The sequence below is a fragment of the Microcaecilia unicolor genome, chromosome 2 (assembly GCF_901765095.1).
Source record: "Microcaecilia unicolor chromosome 2, aMicUni1.1, whole genome shotgun sequence".
In the NCBI taxonomy this organism is placed as follows: domain Eukaryota; kingdom Metazoa; phylum Chordata; class Amphibia; order Gymnophiona; family Siphonopidae; genus Microcaecilia; species Microcaecilia unicolor.
In genome coordinates, this window is record NC_044032.1 from 644,619,661 (window position 1) to 644,638,711 (window position 19,051).

The 19,051-nt window shown below is 48.7% G+C and overlaps 1 protein-coding gene across 5 annotated transcripts in view; it reads right to left on the reverse strand.

The window, feature by feature from the left end:
* ABHD18 (abhydrolase domain containing 18) overlaps positions 1 to 19,051 on the reverse strand; it is a 143,160-nt gene that overhangs the window by 76,392 nt on the left and 47,717 nt on the right. For 4 of the 5 annotated variants that reach the window (XM_030191747.1, XM_030191749.1, XM_030191748.1 and 1 more), the window contains 2 exons: positions 2,115 to 2,193; positions 1,926 to 2,010 (listed from right to left, as the gene is read on the reverse strand). In XM_030191747.1, the coding sequence (XP_030047607.1) occupies positions 1,926 to 2,010; positions 2,115 to 2,193 (164 nt within the window). Of the gene's footprint in view, positions 1 to 1,925; positions 2,011 to 2,114; positions 2,194 to 19,051 lie in introns of those variants that run through there. The other variant, XM_030191751.1, reaches the window with a different exon arrangement.

Sequence of the window (19,051 nt, forward strand, 5' to 3'; positions counted from 1 at the left end):
AGGATATTATTATTAAAAACAAAATTACAGAGCACATCCGAGGACATGGATTACTGAGACCGAGTCAGCACGGCTTTTGTGTGGGGAAATCTTGCCTGACCAATTTACTTCAATTCTTTGAAGGAGTAAACAAACATGTGGACAAAGGGGAGCCGGCTGATATTGTGTATCTGGATTTCCAAAAGGCGTTTGACAAGGTACCTCATGAAAAGCTACAGAGGAAATTGGAGGGTCATGGGATAGGAGGAAATGTCCTATTGTGGATTAAAAACTGGTTGAAGGATAGGAAAGAAAGAGTGGGGTTAAATGGGCAGTATTCACAATGGAGAAGGGTAGTTAGTGGGGTTCCTCAGGGGTCTGTGCTAGGACCGCTGCTTTTTAATATATTTATAAATGATTTAGAGATGGGAGTAACTAGCGAGGTAATTAAATTTACTGATGACACAAAGTTATTCAAAGTCGTTAAATCGCAACAGGATTGTGAAAAATTACAAGAGGACCTTACGAGACTGGGAGACTGGGCGGCTAAATGGCAGATGACGTTTAATGTGAGCAAGTGCAAGGTGATGCATGTGGGAAAAAAGAACCCGAATTATAGCTACGTCATGCAAGGTTCCACGTTAGGAGTTACGGACCAAGAAAGGGATCTGGGTGACGTCGTCGATAATACACTGAAACCTTCTGCTCAGTGTGCTGCTGCGGCTAGGAAAGCGAATAGAATGTTGGATATTATTAGGAAAGGTATGGAAAACAGGTGTGAGGATGTTATAATGCCGTTGTATCGTTCCATGGTGCGACCACACCTTGAGTATTGTGTTCAATTCTGGTCGCCGCATCTCAAGAAAGATATAGTAGAATTGGAAAAGGTGCAGAGAAGGGCGACTAAAATGATAGCGGGGATGGGACGACTTCCCTATGAAGAAAGATTAAGGAGGCTAGGGCTATTCAGCTTGGAGAAGAGACGGCTGAGGGGAGACATGATAGAAGTATATAAAATAATTAGTGGAGTGGAACAGGTGGATGTGAAGCGTCTGTTCACGCTTTCCAAAAATACTAGGACTAGGGGGCATGCGATGAAACTACAGTGCAGTAAATTTAAAACAAATCGGAGAAAAGTTTTCTTCACCCAACATGTAACTAAACTCTGGAATTCGTTGCCGGAGAAAGTGGTGAAGGCGGTTAGCTTAGCAGAGTTTAAAGAGGGGTTGGACGGTTTCCTAAAGGACAAGTCCATAAACCGCTACTAAATGGACTTGGGAAAAATCCACAATTCCAGGAATAACATGTATAGAATGTTTGTACGTTTGGGAAGCTTGCCAGGTGCCCTTGGCCTGGATTGGCCGCTGTCGTAGACAGGATGCTGGGCTCGATGGACCCTTGGTCTTTTCCCAGTATGATATTACTTATGTACTTAAATACTTTAATATTACTAATATCTTAAACCCACTTTTACAAAGCCACACTAGCAGCTGCTGGTGTGGTAATGCTGACGCAGCTCATTCAAAGTGAAAGGGCTGTGTTAGCATCGCCACACAGCAGCTTCTAGCGTGGCTTTGTAAAAAAGGGGGGAGGATTAGTATGAAATAACAGATTTTATCAACAACTTTACAGATCTACTTTCAACTACTTTTAATTCTCACAGGCTAACATGCATTAAAAAAAAAATAAGAAGAAAACAAAAATTGGTATTTTACACATACCTAGAAGAAACAGCAAACAATTAATATTTTGCAGAACACCACAGAATACAGGATAGTGCAAGATCCTTCAGCGGCAGCATAGACATTACAGAATTTTCTTTTGTTTCAGCACAACAAACTGTCTAATGATGGATGCAGTCTGTACCCATTCAAAAAGGAAGGTACTTAATCTACCATATGCCCTCCAATCCAAAGAAAAGGACATAACCAGAAAAAAAAGGATATAATATGGATTTTCTAGCAACACGGAAGCCATGCAGGCTTCTTTGATCATGGGGCGAGCCATTAGTGTGCGTCGTCTCCAGTAATGCTAAATGGGAGGAAAGGTATAAAATAAAAGCCATCAGCTGATGCGCATTACGACACTGATGTGAATGAATGATCTTACTCATAATAGAAGTCTTGCATACTTACATGATCTCCTGTGCCTGCCAAATGAATGCACACAGGCCTATATTTGCTCTTCCATTCTTTAGGCACTAGGAACTGGAATCTATTATAATTCAAGCAGAATGCACCATGTAAGAACAAATTCACAGTAAGTCAAACTGCTACAACTGATAAAAATCACATCTTTAAAACAAAGTATCATGAATACTTCTTATGCCCAAGAGATGTTCTTCTGTACTATGCATGCTTATTGTGCTGGTCCTCCACTGAAAACATGATTTCTTTACTATGAGTTTGCCCTGAAAACACCCTACCCAAAAGAAAGGGGCAACTAGTGCCTTGTTTCAGTACACAACAGAAGGTCCTCCAACGGCTGCTGCCAATAGCTAAAGCAGTAGTCAAACTTTTCATTTAAATACATGTCCGTATCAATGAAGTATGCTTAAATTTGAGGATGAGATCCAGGGCCGTGCCGACACGGTAAGCGAGGTAAGCATGGCAGGAGGGCGCCATCCTCTGGGGGGCGCCCCGCCGCACCATGCTTACCTCGCCCTCTTCTCCCCAGATCCTTGTCCTTTTTTTCTTTTTGTTTAAATTTACCTCTCCGGCGCGTGGCAGTGTAGTGTTAGTGAGGAGGCGGCGCTCCCCCGCCCCGACGTGTCAGTCTCTTCCCATCACTCGGTTCCGCCTTCTTCTGACGTCAGAAGAAGGCGGGACACTGAGCGAAGGGAAGAAGACACGTCGGGGCGGGGGAGCGCCACCTCCTTCTCACTAACACTACGCTGCCACGCGCTGGAGAGGTAAATTTAAACAAAAAGGAAAAGGATCTGGGGAGAAGAGGGTGGGTAGTGTAGCGATCGTTTTCAGGGGGGGGCGCGCCGGCGGGGCCAACTGCAGGGGGGGGCCGGAGACCCTAGGCACGGCCCTGATGAGATCCCCAACTACCCCCCCCCCTCAAAAATACAGGTTTACGTTTTATTATTTTGTTACCAACGTTAACTTGTAACATTGGAAAAACTTTTCATGCAAATTATCTCCTCTACCTTTCACGTCATTCTCAGCAATGACTCAAAGCTTCCCTCCACCCCTCATCACCAGTTTCTCCCTTACCCTGGGAATCATGCATTGTGTGGTGCTGGAGGGCATACTCCTCCCTCATTTAAAGTATGGGGTCATGAGGGGGGGGTTGGGCAAGGTGTGGTGAGGTCCCCCTACACCAGAGAGTTATGGCTTTTCTATTTTTGTTTTTAAGTTGGTCAGGGTGGGGGAGGGGGGTGAGGCGTGTGCCACTGGACATTAGGGATTTTTGTTTTTGCAAGTGAAAGGGGGGGGGGGGCACTAGACTGCTATGGCAAGTTTTTAAAAAATAGATATCAGGTGAAGGGGAGAGGGGGATCGGATCGGGTCAGATCAGAAGGGGTGCTAGATTACCAGGGACCATTGCAGAGAGCAATTCGAGGCAAGGTGATTGGAGAGGGTGTACCTATAGACACCAAACTCCTCTCAACCAACCCTTCAATGCTGCCCCAGACATGGATCTGGTGAAAAGTTTCCCCATGCACAACCCCAATTAAAAGGTAAAATTATGTATAATCATACCTGATAATTTTCTTTCCATTAATCATAGCTGATCAATCCATAGACTGGTGGGTTGTGTCCATCTACCAGCAGGTGGAGATAGAGAGCAAACTTTTGCCTCCCTATATGTGGTCATGTGCTGCCGGAAACTCCTCAGTATGTCGATATCAAAGCTCCATCCGCAGGACTCAGCACTTAGAGAATTACACCCACGAAGGGACACTCTGCCCAGCTCACCACCGCCGAAACGGGGGAGGGGAATTAACCCAGCTCATCCCCACACAAGTGGGGGAGGGGAATCCGTCCAGCTCATCCCCGCGGAGCGGGGGAGGGACACCACACCCGCCGATGCGGGGGGATCTGGCTTATCCTGCAACCGCAACCGCGGGAGGAGCTGACTGACCCTAACACCGCCGAAGCGGGAGGGGTACAAAGCTGCCCTACAGCCGCACGAAGCGGGAGGGAGTGCCGGCAGAATTTATGTCTCAATCCAGCCCCGTAAAACGGAGGGGAGAGGAATGCAGCAGCTCACTGTAACACAAACTCGTCTCAACTCTTGAAGAATCCAAGTGAAAGAAGAACTTGAACACGAAGTCCTCCTGAAGTAACTGAAGGCTAAACTTGAACCTAAAATTCAACCAGAATATAAACAGTACAGATATCTGGGAGGGGCTATGGATTGATCAGCTATGATTAATGGAAAGAAAATTATCAGGTATGATTATACATAATTTTACCTTCCATATCATCAAGCTGATCAATCCATAGACTGGTGGGATGTACCGAAGCAGTACTCACCCAGGGCGGGACATAGAAATCCCTGACCTCAACACTGAAGCTCCAAACCGGGCCTCCGCCCGTGCAGCCACAGTCAAACGGTAATGCTTGGAGAATGTATGAGCCGAAGCCCCCGTTGCCGCCTTGCATATCTCTTCCAAGGAGACGGATCCGGCCTCTGCCATCGAGGCCGCATGAGCTCTCGTGGAGCGAGCCTTCAGCTGGATAGGCGGCACCTTCCCCGCGGCCACATAAGCCGCTGCAATGGCTTCCTTGACCCATCTTGCCACTGTAGGCTTAGCAGCCTGCAGACCCTTACGAGGACCTGCAAACAGGACAAACAGATGATCCGATTTCCGGAAATCATTGGTCACTTCCAAGTATCTGATGATGACTCGTCTCACATCCAGATATTCAAGAGCGGAGTACTCCTCTGGGTAGTCCTCCCTACGAAAGGAAGGGAGACAGAGCTGCTGATTCACATGGAAGCGAGAAACAATCTTGGGCAGGAAGGAAGGCACTGTGCGAATAGTCACTCCTGCCTCAGTGAACTGCAGAAAAGGCTCTCGACATGAGAGCGCCTGGAGCTCGGAAACTCTTCTGGCTGAAGTGATAGCCACCAAAAAGACTGCTTTCAACGTCAGGTCTTTCAGAGATGCCCTCGACAAGGGTTCAAAAGGCGGCTTCTGCAATGCTCTTAGCACCAGGTTGAGATTCCACGCAGGCACCACTGAGTGCAGAGGAGGGCGCAGGTGATTAACTCCCTTGAGAAAGCGCACCACATCTGGCTGCGAAGCCAGGGAAGCGCCCTTCAGGCGGCCCCTGAAGCAAGCCAGAGCCGCTACCTGGACTTTAAGGGAACTGAGCGACAGGCCTTTCTCCAGACCTTCTTGCAGGAACGCCAACACTGAAGAAATTGGAGCAGTGAAGGGAGAAAGTGAGCCTGCTTCACACCATGCTGCAAAGATACGCCAAACCCTGGCGTAAGCAGTAGAAGTAGAGCGCTTCCTCGCTCTCAGCATAGTGGCGATGACCTTGTCTGAGAAGCCCTTCTTCCTCAGACGCTGCCGCTCAATAGCCAGGCCGTAAGACCAAAGGGAGAGGGATCCTCCATCACCACGGGACCCTGATGTAACAGGCCCTGCTCCACTGACAGCCGCAGAGGATCGTCGACTGAGAGCCTGATCAAGTCCGCATACCAGGGACGTCTGGGCCAATCCGGACCCACCAGGATTACCCTGCCGGGATGCTTTGCCACCCGGTCTAGCACCCTGCCCAACATGGGCCAGGGCGGGAACACATAGAGGAGCTCTTGTGTCGGCCACTGTTGGAGAAGAGCATCTACTCCCAGGGATCGAGGGTCCCGTCCTCTGCTGAAAAAGCGCGGCACTTGGCAATTGGCCGATGACGCCATCAGATCTAGGCTCGGCTGGCCCCAGCGCTTCGTGATGTCCAAGAACGCCTGAGCAGATAGTTGCCACTCTCCGGACTCCAAGGTATGGCGACTGAGAAAGTCCGCCTTGACATTCATGACTCCGGCAATGTGGGCCGCTGAAAGCTGCTCCAGGTTCGCTTCCGCCCACTGGCAAAGACTCATAGCCTCCTTGGCTAGAGGGGCGCTCTTGGTACCTCCCTGGCGGTTGATATAGGCCACAGCCGTGGCATTGTCCGACAGGACCCGTACAGGCTACAACACCAGTACCGGGATGAACTCCAATAACACCAACCGAATGGCTCTGAGTTCCAGGAGGTTGATAGACCACTTGCCTCTGCAGGAGACTAGAGCCCCTGCGCTGTCCTTCCCAAGCAGTGGGCTCCCCAGCCCATCAAAGAGGCGTCTGTCGTGACGACAATCCACTCCGGGGTCACCAGAGGCAATCCTGCAGACAACTTGTCTGTCTGCGTCCACCAGCTCAGCGCCTTGCGCACTGCTGGGTCCACGGGAAGGCGCACAGCATAATCCTCCGACATCGGAGTCCAGCGCAGCAGCAGAGATAGCTGTAGTGGTCTCATATGAGCCCTGGCCCAGGGCACTACTTCCATCGTGGCCGTCATAGAGCCCAACAGCTGCACGTAGTCCCAAGCCCGAATAGGAGAGGCTACTAGGAACTAGTCCACCTGAGCCTGAAGCTTGACAATCCGATTGTCTGGCAGGAACACTCTGCCCACTTGGGTGTCGAATCGAACTCCCAGATACTCCAGGGACTGAGTCGGGCGCAGCTGGCTCTTCTTCCAGTTGATGATCCATCCCAGGGAGCTCAAAAGAGCAATCACCCGGTCCACAGCTTTGCCGCACTCTGCATAAGAGGGGGCTCGGATCAACCAGTCGTCCAGATAAGGATGGACTTGTACTCCTTCCTTTAGCAGGAAGGCCGCTATGACCCCCATTACTTTGGAAAAGGTCCGCGGAGCAGTAGCCAACCCGAAAGGGAGGGCTCTGAACTGGAAGTGTCGTCTCAGGACTGTAAAACGCAGAAAGCGTTGGAGAGGAGGCCAGATGGGAATATGCAGGTACGCTTCCTTGATGTCCAAGGAAGCCAAGAACTCTCCTGCCTTCACTGCCGCTATAACAGAGCGGAGAGTCTCCATGCGAAAGTGCCTCACTTTCCAGGCCCGATTGACCCCTTTGAGGTCGAGGATAGGCCGGACAGAACCTCCTTTCTTTGGAACCACAAAGTAAATGGAGTAACGTCCCTTGCCAATCTGATTTTTTGGCACCGGAACGACCGCACCCAGGCGGATCAGGTTGTCCAAGGTCTGCTGCACTGCCACAGCTTGACCGGAGACTTGCAGGGAGAGAGTACAAACCCATCTCTTAAGGGTTGGCAGAACTCTAGCTTGTAGCCGTCTCTGATGACTTCCAGCACCCACGCGTCTGAAGTTATAGTGGTCCACTCGCCCAGAAACGAGGACAGCCGTCCTCCAATCTGCACTGGGGCGTGGACCAAGGCCCCGTCATTGGGTACGAGACCCTGGGGGAGGACCGGAGGGAGCACCTCCGGGACGGCGGTCTCTGCGAAAGGAATGCTGCTTGGGGGAGAAATTCCTCTTGAAGGAAGAGGGGGCAGAGGAACCCGACTTGCCCGGGCGGTACCGACGGGCTTCCAGCAACCGTCCTCTGGAGGTACCGGGACGAGTACTAGCCCGAGCCCTGACCTCTGGTAATTTCTTGCCCTTAGACGTGCCGAGATCGGTCACGATTTTGTCCAGCTCGACCCAAAAGAGCAGCTTGCCTTTAAAAGGCAATCTAGCCAGGCGGGATTTAGAGGCGTGGTCAACAGACCAATGTTTCAGCCAAAGCCACCGCCGCGCAGAGACTGTCTGAGCCATGCCTTTAGCTGAGGCTCTCAAGACATCATACAGCAAGTCTGCCAAATAGGCTAAGCCCGATTCCAGGGCCGGCCAATCAGCCCTCAAGGAAAGATCCGAGGGGGAAGCCCGCTGCACCATAGTCAGGCACGCCCTGGCCACATAGGAGCCGCAAACTGAGGCCTGCAAACTTAAAGCAGCTGCCTCAAAGGACGACCTTAAGGCCGCCTCCAATCTTCTGTCTTGGGCGTCCTTTAGGGCCGTGCCACCTTCCACCGGCAACGCCGTTTTCTTAGTCACCGCAATGATTAAAGAATCCACGGTAGGCCACAGATAGGCCTCACGTTCACTCACAGCCAAAGGATAGAGGCGGGACATAGCCCTAGCCACTTTAAGGCTCGTTTCCGGGACATCCCATTGAGCCGCAATTAAGGTGTGCATGGCATCATGCACGTGGAAGGATCTAGGCGGGCGCATCGTCCCCAGCATAATGGCAGAGCCAACAGGGGCTGAGGGAGAGACGTCCTCCGGAGAGGAAATCTTCAAAGTGTCCATGGCCTGTAACAACAGGTTGGGCAAATCCTCTGGGCTAAAAAGCCGCGCTGCAGAGGGGTCATCCGCTCCATTCGAGCGGGGATCTATCTCCTCCAAGGAATCCGCAAAGGACCGTTGGGAGACCTCAGACACGCTGCCCTCATCTATATCGGAGGAGACAAAGTCCTCCAAGGCCTGGAAATCAACCCGAGGGCGTTTACCTCTGGGAACCTCAACCTCTTTATCAGAAGAGGGCGCAGGGGCAGCGTTTTGCATGAGGAAAGCCTGATGCAGCAGCAAAACAAACTCGGGGGAGAAACCCCCCAGACTGTGCACTTCCGCAGCCTGGGCAACAGCCCTAGACGCACTCTCAACCGGCGCTCGCAATAGCGGGGGAGAGACATGCTGCGCATCCAAAATGGCGTCCGGCGCGAAACTCCGCGAAGAAGCCGCGCGGGAAGAACGGCGCTTAACTTTAGCCGCTTGGTGCCGTCGCCCAAATTAAGGGCGTTCATGGCATTAATGTCTCCAACCTCAAGGGCGGCCCACGAAGAAGCCGTCCGAGCCGCGTGGCCGGCCAAGATGGCGGAGGCGAGGAGCGGGGGATGGGCGTTTATGGCGGGAAAAAACCGCCACGCCGGAGGAACGACCGGGACATTCATCGGTCACTAAACTGTCACCCATCAAGGGCGAATCAGGTTGTAAAACCCCCGCATCCCCTCTAGAAGCGCTCCAGCGATCCGGGGAGCGACCCTTTGCGCCCTCGCCCTCCGACGCCATATGCCACGAGGAGAAGAATCGGGGAACCCCCTGCCCGCTATAAAAAGGTAAAATTACCTGCTTGCCGCTCCGAGCTGTAACGAACTGGTGTCCCAGTGAGTAGCTGCAATGAACGTTTAAAGAAACGTCGAATTAAACGCCTTTAAAGACGTTTAAAATTTTTTTTTTTTTTTTTTTTAAACGGAGCCAGCGGGAGGGGGGAGAAAAGGAGGGACCTGGCACCACCAGGTTTGCACTTGCTCAAAAGAGCCCTCAACCCCAGGCCTCAACAAAACCTAAGGATTAGGCTTGGAGGCCTAGCCAGAGCTGCTGCTGTGTGTGACCACCACCTGCTGAGATAGAGAACATACTGAGGAGTTTCCGGCAGCACATGACCACATATAGGGAGGCAAAAGTTTGCTCTCTATCTCCACCTGCTGGTAGATGGACACAACCCACCAGTCTATGGATTGATCAGCTTGATGATATGGAAGCTGTTTTACATTTTGCTTTTTATATTGCATGGACACCAAATTAATAATGACCACATTATTATGCATTGTAATGGTTTCCGTACAAGTTAACACCCACACTGAAACCCTTTTTGCATTGCTTGGCCAGTAAAACTTGCAGTAATGCTTTCTGCATCGTGCCCCCTACCCCAAATCAATTGCCAGCAAAAGCTATCACCCCATGACGAGACCTGCATAACTTGACAGCATTTCATGTTCTCTGGGCCAGCAAGTTGGAAAACATTGCCTCCGGTCCCAGGGCCAGAAAGCCAAGTTACTCCCCTTTAACTGATGTCCTCCGAGGACACTGATGAATGACATCATCCGATGGAGCCCTGTGCAGGAACTGCTCTCCAGCAATTTCTAGAAGCCTGAGGACATTGACACTGTGCATGTGTGTGCCTTCCTGCCCACCATTGCCATACGAGACCAAGCCAGTCTAATACTATAGCTGAAGAATAACTGTAAGGGGAGGTGGGCAGGGTAGTGTAGATATTTATCCTGCTGCCCTTGTAGAAAATCTACTACAGGTGAGTAACTCCACTTTGTCTAAGGAGAAGCAGGATGATATCTCTACACTGATGGGAATCCCTAGCTACCAGGCAGTCTGACATTTAAAAAAAAAAAAGGGGGGAGAATACCTGCAACATGCAAGGCTTAAAGAATTAGGAACAGGGAACAAAAAAACAACAACTTTATTTTAACTTTAGAACATAAGAATAGCCATACTGGGTCTCCTCTACCGCTGCCCGTTTGGCGGCAGAACCGCATCGAGGCTCCACAAACATGTCTCTTACAGGGGCGTCGAATTCTATTCTGTAACCGTCTCTGATCAGGTCCAAGACCCACTGATCTGAGGAAATGTTGGCCCACTCCTCGGCAAAGAGGGAAAGACGTCCTCCGATGACAGGACTCGAGGAGAGGGCCGGCGCACCATCATTGAGAGGGTCGCCCCTGAACTCCAGGCCTTCAGCCAGTGGCTGTGGAACGTTTGTCCAAGCGAAAGGAGTTCCCTCTGCTGAAAACGGTCACGAGAAATGAACCCAGCAGAACGCCCTGGTGGTACCTTCGAGCTTCACGGAAGCGAGGTCTGTAAGAGGAGTGGACCGCCGCACCCTTAGAGGAAGGCCGAGGCCTATCTTCGGGCAAGCACTGGGGTTTAGCCTCACCCAGGCCCTTCACAATTTTCTCCAACTCCTCACCAAACAGGTGAAGGCCTTGAAAGGGCAACTTCACCAACCTTTGCTTAGAGGCCATGTCCGCTGCCCATTGCCATAGCCAAAGAAGACGGCAAGCCGCCACTGCTACTGCCATGTGTTTAGTCGAAGCTCTGACAATATCAAAGGGCATCAGCAAGAAAGGACAAGGCCGACTCCATCCGCGGAGCCACATCTGAAAAGGGCTCCGCTCCATTACCGGGCTGTTCCACTGCCTGTTGCAAGCAAGCCAGGCAGGCTCTAGCAGCATAACAACTGCATGCAGATGCCCGAATAGTGAGACCTGCAATTTCAAATGACCGTTTAAGTGCTGATTCCAGTCTACGGTCTTGAATATCCTTCAGGGCAACACCTCCTTCAACAGGGAGGGTAGTTCTCTTTGTCACAGCTGTGACAAGGGCATCCACTTTAGGCATAGCAAAGCGAGCCATATGCTCCTCACTCAGAGGGTATAATTGCCCCATAGCCCTGGCAACTTTCAAAGGTCCCTCGGGGTCAGCCCATTGAGCCAAAATAAGCTCTTGGATGGAGTCATGCAAAGGAAAGGCTCGAGCAGGCTTTTTGGTACTAGCCATCCTAGGATTCACAGAGGAGGCTGTGCCACTGGCAGGGTCCTCAATAGAGAGAGCCTGCAGGGCATCAGAAATAAGCGCTGGCAGCTCATCACGGTGGAAAATCCTCACCGTGGAGGGATCGCCCAGATCCTGAGTCACTTCTGCACCAGACTCTGGCTCCTCAGACCATGAAGGCCTGCCAGAGTCCTCCGAATCCTCGCAGCCCGACCACGGGGGGGGGGGGGGGGGGGGGGGGGGGGGGGGGGGGGGGGGGAATGGAGGTGCAGCACTCTCTGAAGGGGAATGAGCCCTTCTGCGCTTCATATTCTGCCAATTATCAGGGAATAACGCCTCAGAGGGCATACCCAGGCTAGAATCCACCGGGGGGGGGGGGGGGGGGGCATTAGAAGAGGCCTGTGCCGGGCTTTGTGGGAGAGCTCTTTTAAGCATGTATACTTTATGCATTAATAACACAAAATCAGGGGAGAAACACTCACCCTGGGCACCCGGATCTCTGCCGAGGCTAGTAGCTCCCATATCAGCCTCACTCCGAGGCCTCCTCCCGGGCTCAGGACTCTCCGTCTCAGCGGAGGTCGCGCCATGTGGTAAATTCAAAATGGCGCCCGCTGCCAGCTCAGAGCGCGAAGAATCGTCGCTTGCCATGCTCGGGCCGGCTCTAACGTCTGTACAGCACGATTTACAGAGCCCCGCTGCTGATCTGCGCTTGCCACACTTGGAACAGCGCTTTACTGTCTCCGCAGCCATCGCCGAAAACGGTGGTAAAATTCAAAATCGCCCCATTTGCGGGCTCACCCCGGAGGAGTCAGAAAACACTCTTACCTCACTGGACCGAGTATCACAGCTCCGGTCCCACAGAAAAAGGCAAGGAAAAACCTCTGTTCCAGCGTCTAAGCGTGACACGACTTTTTTTTTTTTTTTTTTTTTAACGCTGTGAGGAAAGCAGAGGTAAATGGAACTCCGGAGGCTCAGGTGAGTGGGAAAGGCAGGGAAAGGGCGAACCTATGTGCCTGCATCCACTGTTGGTGGGGAAGGACAGGGAAAGCTAAGCAATGTGTCCACATCCACGGAGGTATGGGTAAGGCAGGGGAAGGGCGAACCTATGTGCCTTTAAAGTGAAGCTGCTATAGCCTCCAACACCCCTGCTAACAACTGGCAAAAGCACAGGAGCAACCTCCAGGCAGATTTTAGATGGAGCTCAAAGAAGCTGCAGCCACTCTGCTAGGGGAGATAGAGAATACTGAAGAGAGGCAGTGGAGCAAGCTGGTATGAGGCACTGAAAAAAGTGTGCTCTCTATCTCCCTCTGCTGGTTGATGGACACAACCCAACTGTAATGGCTGCATCTGCTTGATGACAAGGAATGGATTGTTAAGTGACTTGCTGTTTGTGGCTGGAAGCTGTCAAAAGCATTTGACAACTTGCCCAACACGGAGTTTTTAGAGTTGGGGGGGGGGGGGGGTCCACCAGACCCCCTCTTGAGCCCCCCCAATGCAACTTTAAAAACTCCCTATCCATTTCAACTCCAAAATCCCTGGTGATCCAGTGGATCCCCCCCCCCCGGAACCCCCCAAATTCTTGGTGTGCCAGTAGACCCCCACCTGCCCCCCCCCCACCGCATCAAACTGACCCAGCAGGCCCCTTAGTGGCAAGACTGGTGGTCTAGTGGGAATCCTTCCCTCCATCCGCCCCCCCCAGACCCTCCCACATACCTTCAAAGTTGGAGGCAGGAGGACCACCTCCTCCTCCTTCCTGCCTCTGGTCCTGTCTAGAATAAAACGGTGGTGTCCAGCCCCTGCCCACTTTCTGATTCTTGAGAAACATGCCTCATGTACACCAGGCACCTCCAATTTACAGGCATCCATCGAGCATAAATTTCTATTTGGGACATATGGTTTTACTAAGGTGGCCAACATGTGATGCATATGTTCATAATATACTGTATGTATATGTATGTATATTAACGGAACTCTCTACACTTAACTGCTTCATTTGTTCAGCCACTAATGAACGTTTCGCATTACTCACTACCACTCTACTTCTCATGCAGGATATGAACTTTCTATATTTGATTATCTAACTTACTCTATAATCTACTCCATCATTTATGAACATTAATGCAAAACTACTTTATAATTTATTTTATCATTTATGAACCCTAATGCAATATCACTTTGTATTTCTCAACCCAGAAGCGGCGATCGCCACTCCGGCACAATGTAACCCACATTGAGCCTGCAAATAGGTGGGAAAATGTGGAATACAAATGCATATGTACTAAAACTAGAATTTTAAATCTCACTTGAAATTCCACTGGTAACCAGTGGTATTGGATACACAATGGTGTAAATGACTCAAACTTACTGTGCACAACCCCACCCAATAGCCGAATTGCCATATTTTGCATTATCTGAAGTTTTGTTAAATACTTCTTAGGCAGACTCACCAGTATTGCATTAGCACATAGTCCAGCTGTGTCATAAATAGTACATGCACCAAGACCAAAAACGCTTGCTTATCTACATAGCCACAAAAAGCATGTAATTTGCGAAGGGTCATATATCCACGTCTGACCATAACATTCATGTTGGCCAAACGCTAGCTGGAATCAATCCAGATTCCTAGGTATTTAGTCACCTCAACCACAGAGACTGTTTCCCCCAACAATGTTACAGTAACTTGTGGTCTTTCTTTCTTCCCAGTAATCCAACATGCAGTCGTTTTCTCTAGATTTAAAACTTTTGCCACTTCATAAACCAACAATTTATACCTATTAAACAACACTGGATCGCTCCTATAATCACAGACCTCTGGAGAAACCCGCACAACCAACAAAAAATCATCCGCATACACATAAGGACAGACTCCAAAGGTTTCTATTAAGTCTACCAACAGCCTCAAAGATGTTAAACAATATCGGTGACAAAATCGATCCCTGACGAACACCACAACATTTATTTTATTTAAAAATTCTATTCCGCCTACAACTAGGCAGATTACAAATCAACATACATAGTTAAAATAGAATAGAACACTAATACACTATCTAACAGATAAAATCATTGTTCTATGCACAGGAGCTTAGTCAAGATCAGGAGGCAGGGCAGACTTATACGGTCTGTGCCAGAGCAGGTGGTTGGGAGGTGGGGTAGTGCTGGGCAGACTTATACGGTCTGTGCCAGAGCCGGTGGTTGGGAGGCGGGGCTGGTGGTTGGGAGGCGGGGATAGTACTGGGCAGACTTATACGGTCTGTGCCCTGAAGAGCATAGGTACAAATCAAAGTAGGGTATTGTTTAAATCCTCCCCCTAATGGACCTCTTTCTGACTCCTTCACACGGGTGACTAAAGGTACTTATTTCATATAACAGGTTCTGTATAGTTTCTCTAACCTCCATATATTAACAGTATACACAAAAAGTGGCACATATGAGTTATCTTGTTGGGCAGACTGGATGGACCGTGCAGGTCTTTTTCTGCCGTCATCTACTATGTTACTATGTAAGTGCTCAAAGGGTAAACACAAATTCAACTCCAGGCATGTATGAACAAATATGTCTTCGATAGTTTACCAAACTGTTGCGGAGCTGCCAATTCCATATTCTGTGTTACTAAAAACTTTCAGTCAAAAAAATCTTGAAACCATTTCAATGCCACCCCATCCAACTCAACAGCACTCAAATGATTCAACAATCTGGTTGATCAACCACGTCAAACGTGGAGGCTAAATTCAAGGAAACCACAAACTCTCTGTCCTGCATCTAAGGTACCACACATCTCACTAAGAAAAGCAACCATTTTTATCTCTGTGCTACGCCCTGCTTGGAATGCTGCCTGAATAGGATACAGGACAGCATTTGCCTCCACAAAATCTACTAATTGTTGCAGTATGACCTTTTCTAACAATTTTATGAAAAAACACAAATTTAAAAAAGGACAGTAATGCTCCACTTTTAAAGGATCCATAGACTACTACTACTACTATTTAGCATTTCTATAGCGCTACAGGGCATTCTTCAATACATGGAGGCATATTTTCAAAGCACTTTGGGAGGCTAAGTTCCATAGGTTTCTATGGAACTTTGGGAGGCTAAGTGCTTTGAAAATGAGCCTGATAGTAACATAGTAGATGACGGCAGAAAAAGACCTGCACGGTCCATCTAGTCTGCCCAACAAGATAAACTCATATGTGCTACTTCTTGTGTATACCTTACCTTGATTTGTATCTGCCATTTTCAGGACACAGACCGTAGAAGTCTTGCCCAGAACTAGCCCCACCACCCAAACACCAGCCCCGCCTCCCAATCTCGGCTAAGCTTCTGAGGATCCATTCCTTCTGCACAGGATTCCTTTATGTTTATTCCACAGGATGAACAATTGCATGCTTCCACTCACAAGGTATCATACCTTCCATTAAACTCTGATTAAGCATAGATAACCCTAAGGGCAAAAAGCAGTGAGGGAACAAAAACCAACTAGGGAGTACCGGCTACAACAAAGGAGCAGTTTTACTCACCTGAGACATCAATTTCTCCAATTCCACTAGTGAAATCAAATCAAAGATCTTTCATCCATCAATAAAGGAGCTTACTGACCCATGGGGAAAAAAAGAAAAAAAAATGTTGAGAACTTGATTGAAAAGCTAAGGAGGAAGGGAGGCAATGGCCCCACACAACCACTTACACAGAAAATCAAATCAATAGAGGACAAAGATGCGAGCTGAGGTGAGTGTACAGAAAAAGACAGACTGGCTTGGTCTCACACAACAGTAGCAGGTAGGAACAAGCGCACACACACAGTGCACTACCTTCATAGGCTTTATAAGCTGCTGGAAAGCAGTTCCCATATAGCGCTCTGTTGGACAATGACACCCATCCTGCTTGTCCTTGGAGAAAGCGTTTAATTCTTCTGGACCTGAGTGGCTAAAATATGGCTCCACCTTCTCTCACCAGGGATTTTGGAGTTGAAATGGATAGGGAGTTTTTAAAGTTGCATTGGGGGGGCTCAAGAGGGGTCAACAAACGCTGTAACTCTGTGGCTGCCCTGGGGATGGCAAAAGCCCAAATTTTGATGATATGCAAGCCTCAGAGTAGCTAAGTTCCTCAAGTGCATGCTCATGAAGAGCCAATAAGAATGTATGTGGGAGGCACGCATAACATTCTGAAAGACACTCCTCCCAAAAGTCTCTTAAGTTCTAGCATCTCTCACCAGGTACACAAAAGAGTGAGTCCTGGAACTTCTGGCTCTTGAGACAGGATTCGATAAACATGAAATGCTAAGGAAGCTGGAGCTTCTTGAAACCAGGAACTTTCTGGACTCTATACATAGAGCTGGCCTTCTTATGAATAGGCTGCACAGAGAGGGGGGTTTCCGACTACTCCATTTGTACAGACTGAAGGATTCTGTGCATGGGCATTGTCATAACTTCCTTCAAGGAGGCCTCAAATTCGAGTTGGCCCAATAACTCAGCCCTGGGCTCATCCTTGACATCCAAATGAAGTGGTATGGACTTAGCCATATCCTGGACAATACTGGTAAAGGAGAGCTCCTCAGGTGGAGATTGTCTCCTTTCACGAGGGGAGGCGGGGTCTAACGGGAAACCAAAGGACTCCCTCCCTCTGAGAGGACCTCTGGGTCCTGGTCAGACTCCCAAGAGCAGTTTGAATCAAACTCAAGGAAACAGATATCCCTAGCTATCCAAGTCTGAATCTGCCTTGGTCTATTGGGCTGTTGGCCAGCCTCAGAAATGGGAAGTGCAGATGAACCAGGGTTCTCCTGTACCCTGAGAAAGCTTCCTCTCACAAGGGTCTGGATAACGACGACTTTCAATAAACAATCAACAGAGTACTGGGTCTTACATTGAGGCCCTTGATGCCTCAGCCTCCTGGAGCAAGCCTGATCCGTTCCTCGAGGTAAAGGCTGTGGCCCAGCCAGCATGGTATCATCCTCAGAAAGCATCAGGGCTGACTCGGTGGCCTGGTACCGGTTTGATGGAAGCTGGTGCAGCTGCTCTGAGTCCTTGGAGAGGGAGCGACCCTCTCAGCACGGATGCTTCTTGGAGATCAAGGATGCCAATGCCCTTTGCTCCCTGGCATCTGACCGATGCATGACACTGATATCCCCTGATGTGGAAGAGGATGACATTGAATCCTTGTGTGTCCTCGGGGTGAGGTGGAGTCAGACGATGCCCCATATGGATGGCTGCTACTGATGTTCAATGCCAAGGAAGGTGGAGCCGCCTTGATGTTGACATGTCCCCCGTGTCTGATGCAAATCTGGGAGCCATAGGGACCAATGTTTCCAATGCCAAGTAGGTGGACAGGACTTCTCTGTGCCAAAAATCTTTTTCCACTGTTCCTCACAACTCTTGATGCTTCTTCTTGCCATCTGTGAACACAATTTATAAAGATGGATTACGGTTGGACACCAGAGATCACAGACACCAGCTAAGGGTATCTGTTAAAAATATAGCCCTTCCACACCAGAAGCACTTTTTAAAACCACACTGGAGTTTTCTGGGACACGTCAGGGAAAACAGCTGAAGCAAAACCAAAACAACTCATCTATGAAAAAAGTACCCAACCAGGATGCTAGAGGCCTAAGAGGGCCTAGTGAGCTGTGAAAAATAAAGAAAACTTCAAAATGCTAGGAAAAACTGAAGAATGGGGAATCTGACCCTGCACACTTACACATTAACAAGCCAGAGAGAAAAATGGTGAAAAATGCAAAAAAAAAAAAAAAAAAAAAACCAGCACAAACGCAAGCTCAGGGGGAGAGGGAAGAAAACATGTCTTCTTTGACCCACGAATAAAGATGACTGCCGGTCCTACGAGACCGTGGCAGGCAGGAAAACGTTTGCCAAGCACAGTGGCACGCTTCCAAAGGTTTCTAGAAATTAAGCTAGGAAACTTCTCCACGCCGGGCTCCATCAAGTGACGTAACCCATACATGAAATTATGTCCTGCTTAATATAAATAGGATTCATATTATAGTCAAAAAAATTAAAATTACACACACACAATTTTTTTATATTTTCTTCCTGCAGGTCCTGTACAGTAATATTCTCTCCATAAAACCAAACTTACAACTATAATTTAAGTGTTACAGAACCATTTTAGAACATGGATTAGATTTATTTGGCTCACAATGATCTTGTACGTTTATTATTTGTAAACTGCTCTTAAAACAAAAGAAAATACATATATTTTATGTTCTTTTTAGCCCCATATGTAATTCTTCACTGCTGAGATTTCCCTCTTATTGTATATGATCAGATAATATTTATTAATATATTTTTCTAATTATTTTAATTTTTATGTAGTCTGTTCATCCCTTGTGGTTTACCTATATTTATATTTTTTATGCTTTTAACTTATTTATTTTGCCTAATGATTGACTTGTTTATTTAGTGTTGGACCCCTGACGCAGAAACTGCCTCGCTGAGTCATAATCAATTTGATATAGCAAAAGAATTCACATTTGAAATTAAATAAAACTTTTATGGACCTCTGTGGTTTGGTGTCCTCCTCCGGGTTGTTACTGCTCCTGCTATTTGTTCTGCTATTTGCCGAGACAATTGTGGTCTAACCCACTGCAGGCTCCACAATAAAAATAAATTTCAGAGGATGCTCACCTATCTAGACAAGGCTACAAGACAATTTCTAAATATTTGTGGCTCTATCCATCCACTGTCTGATAGTCTATAAAT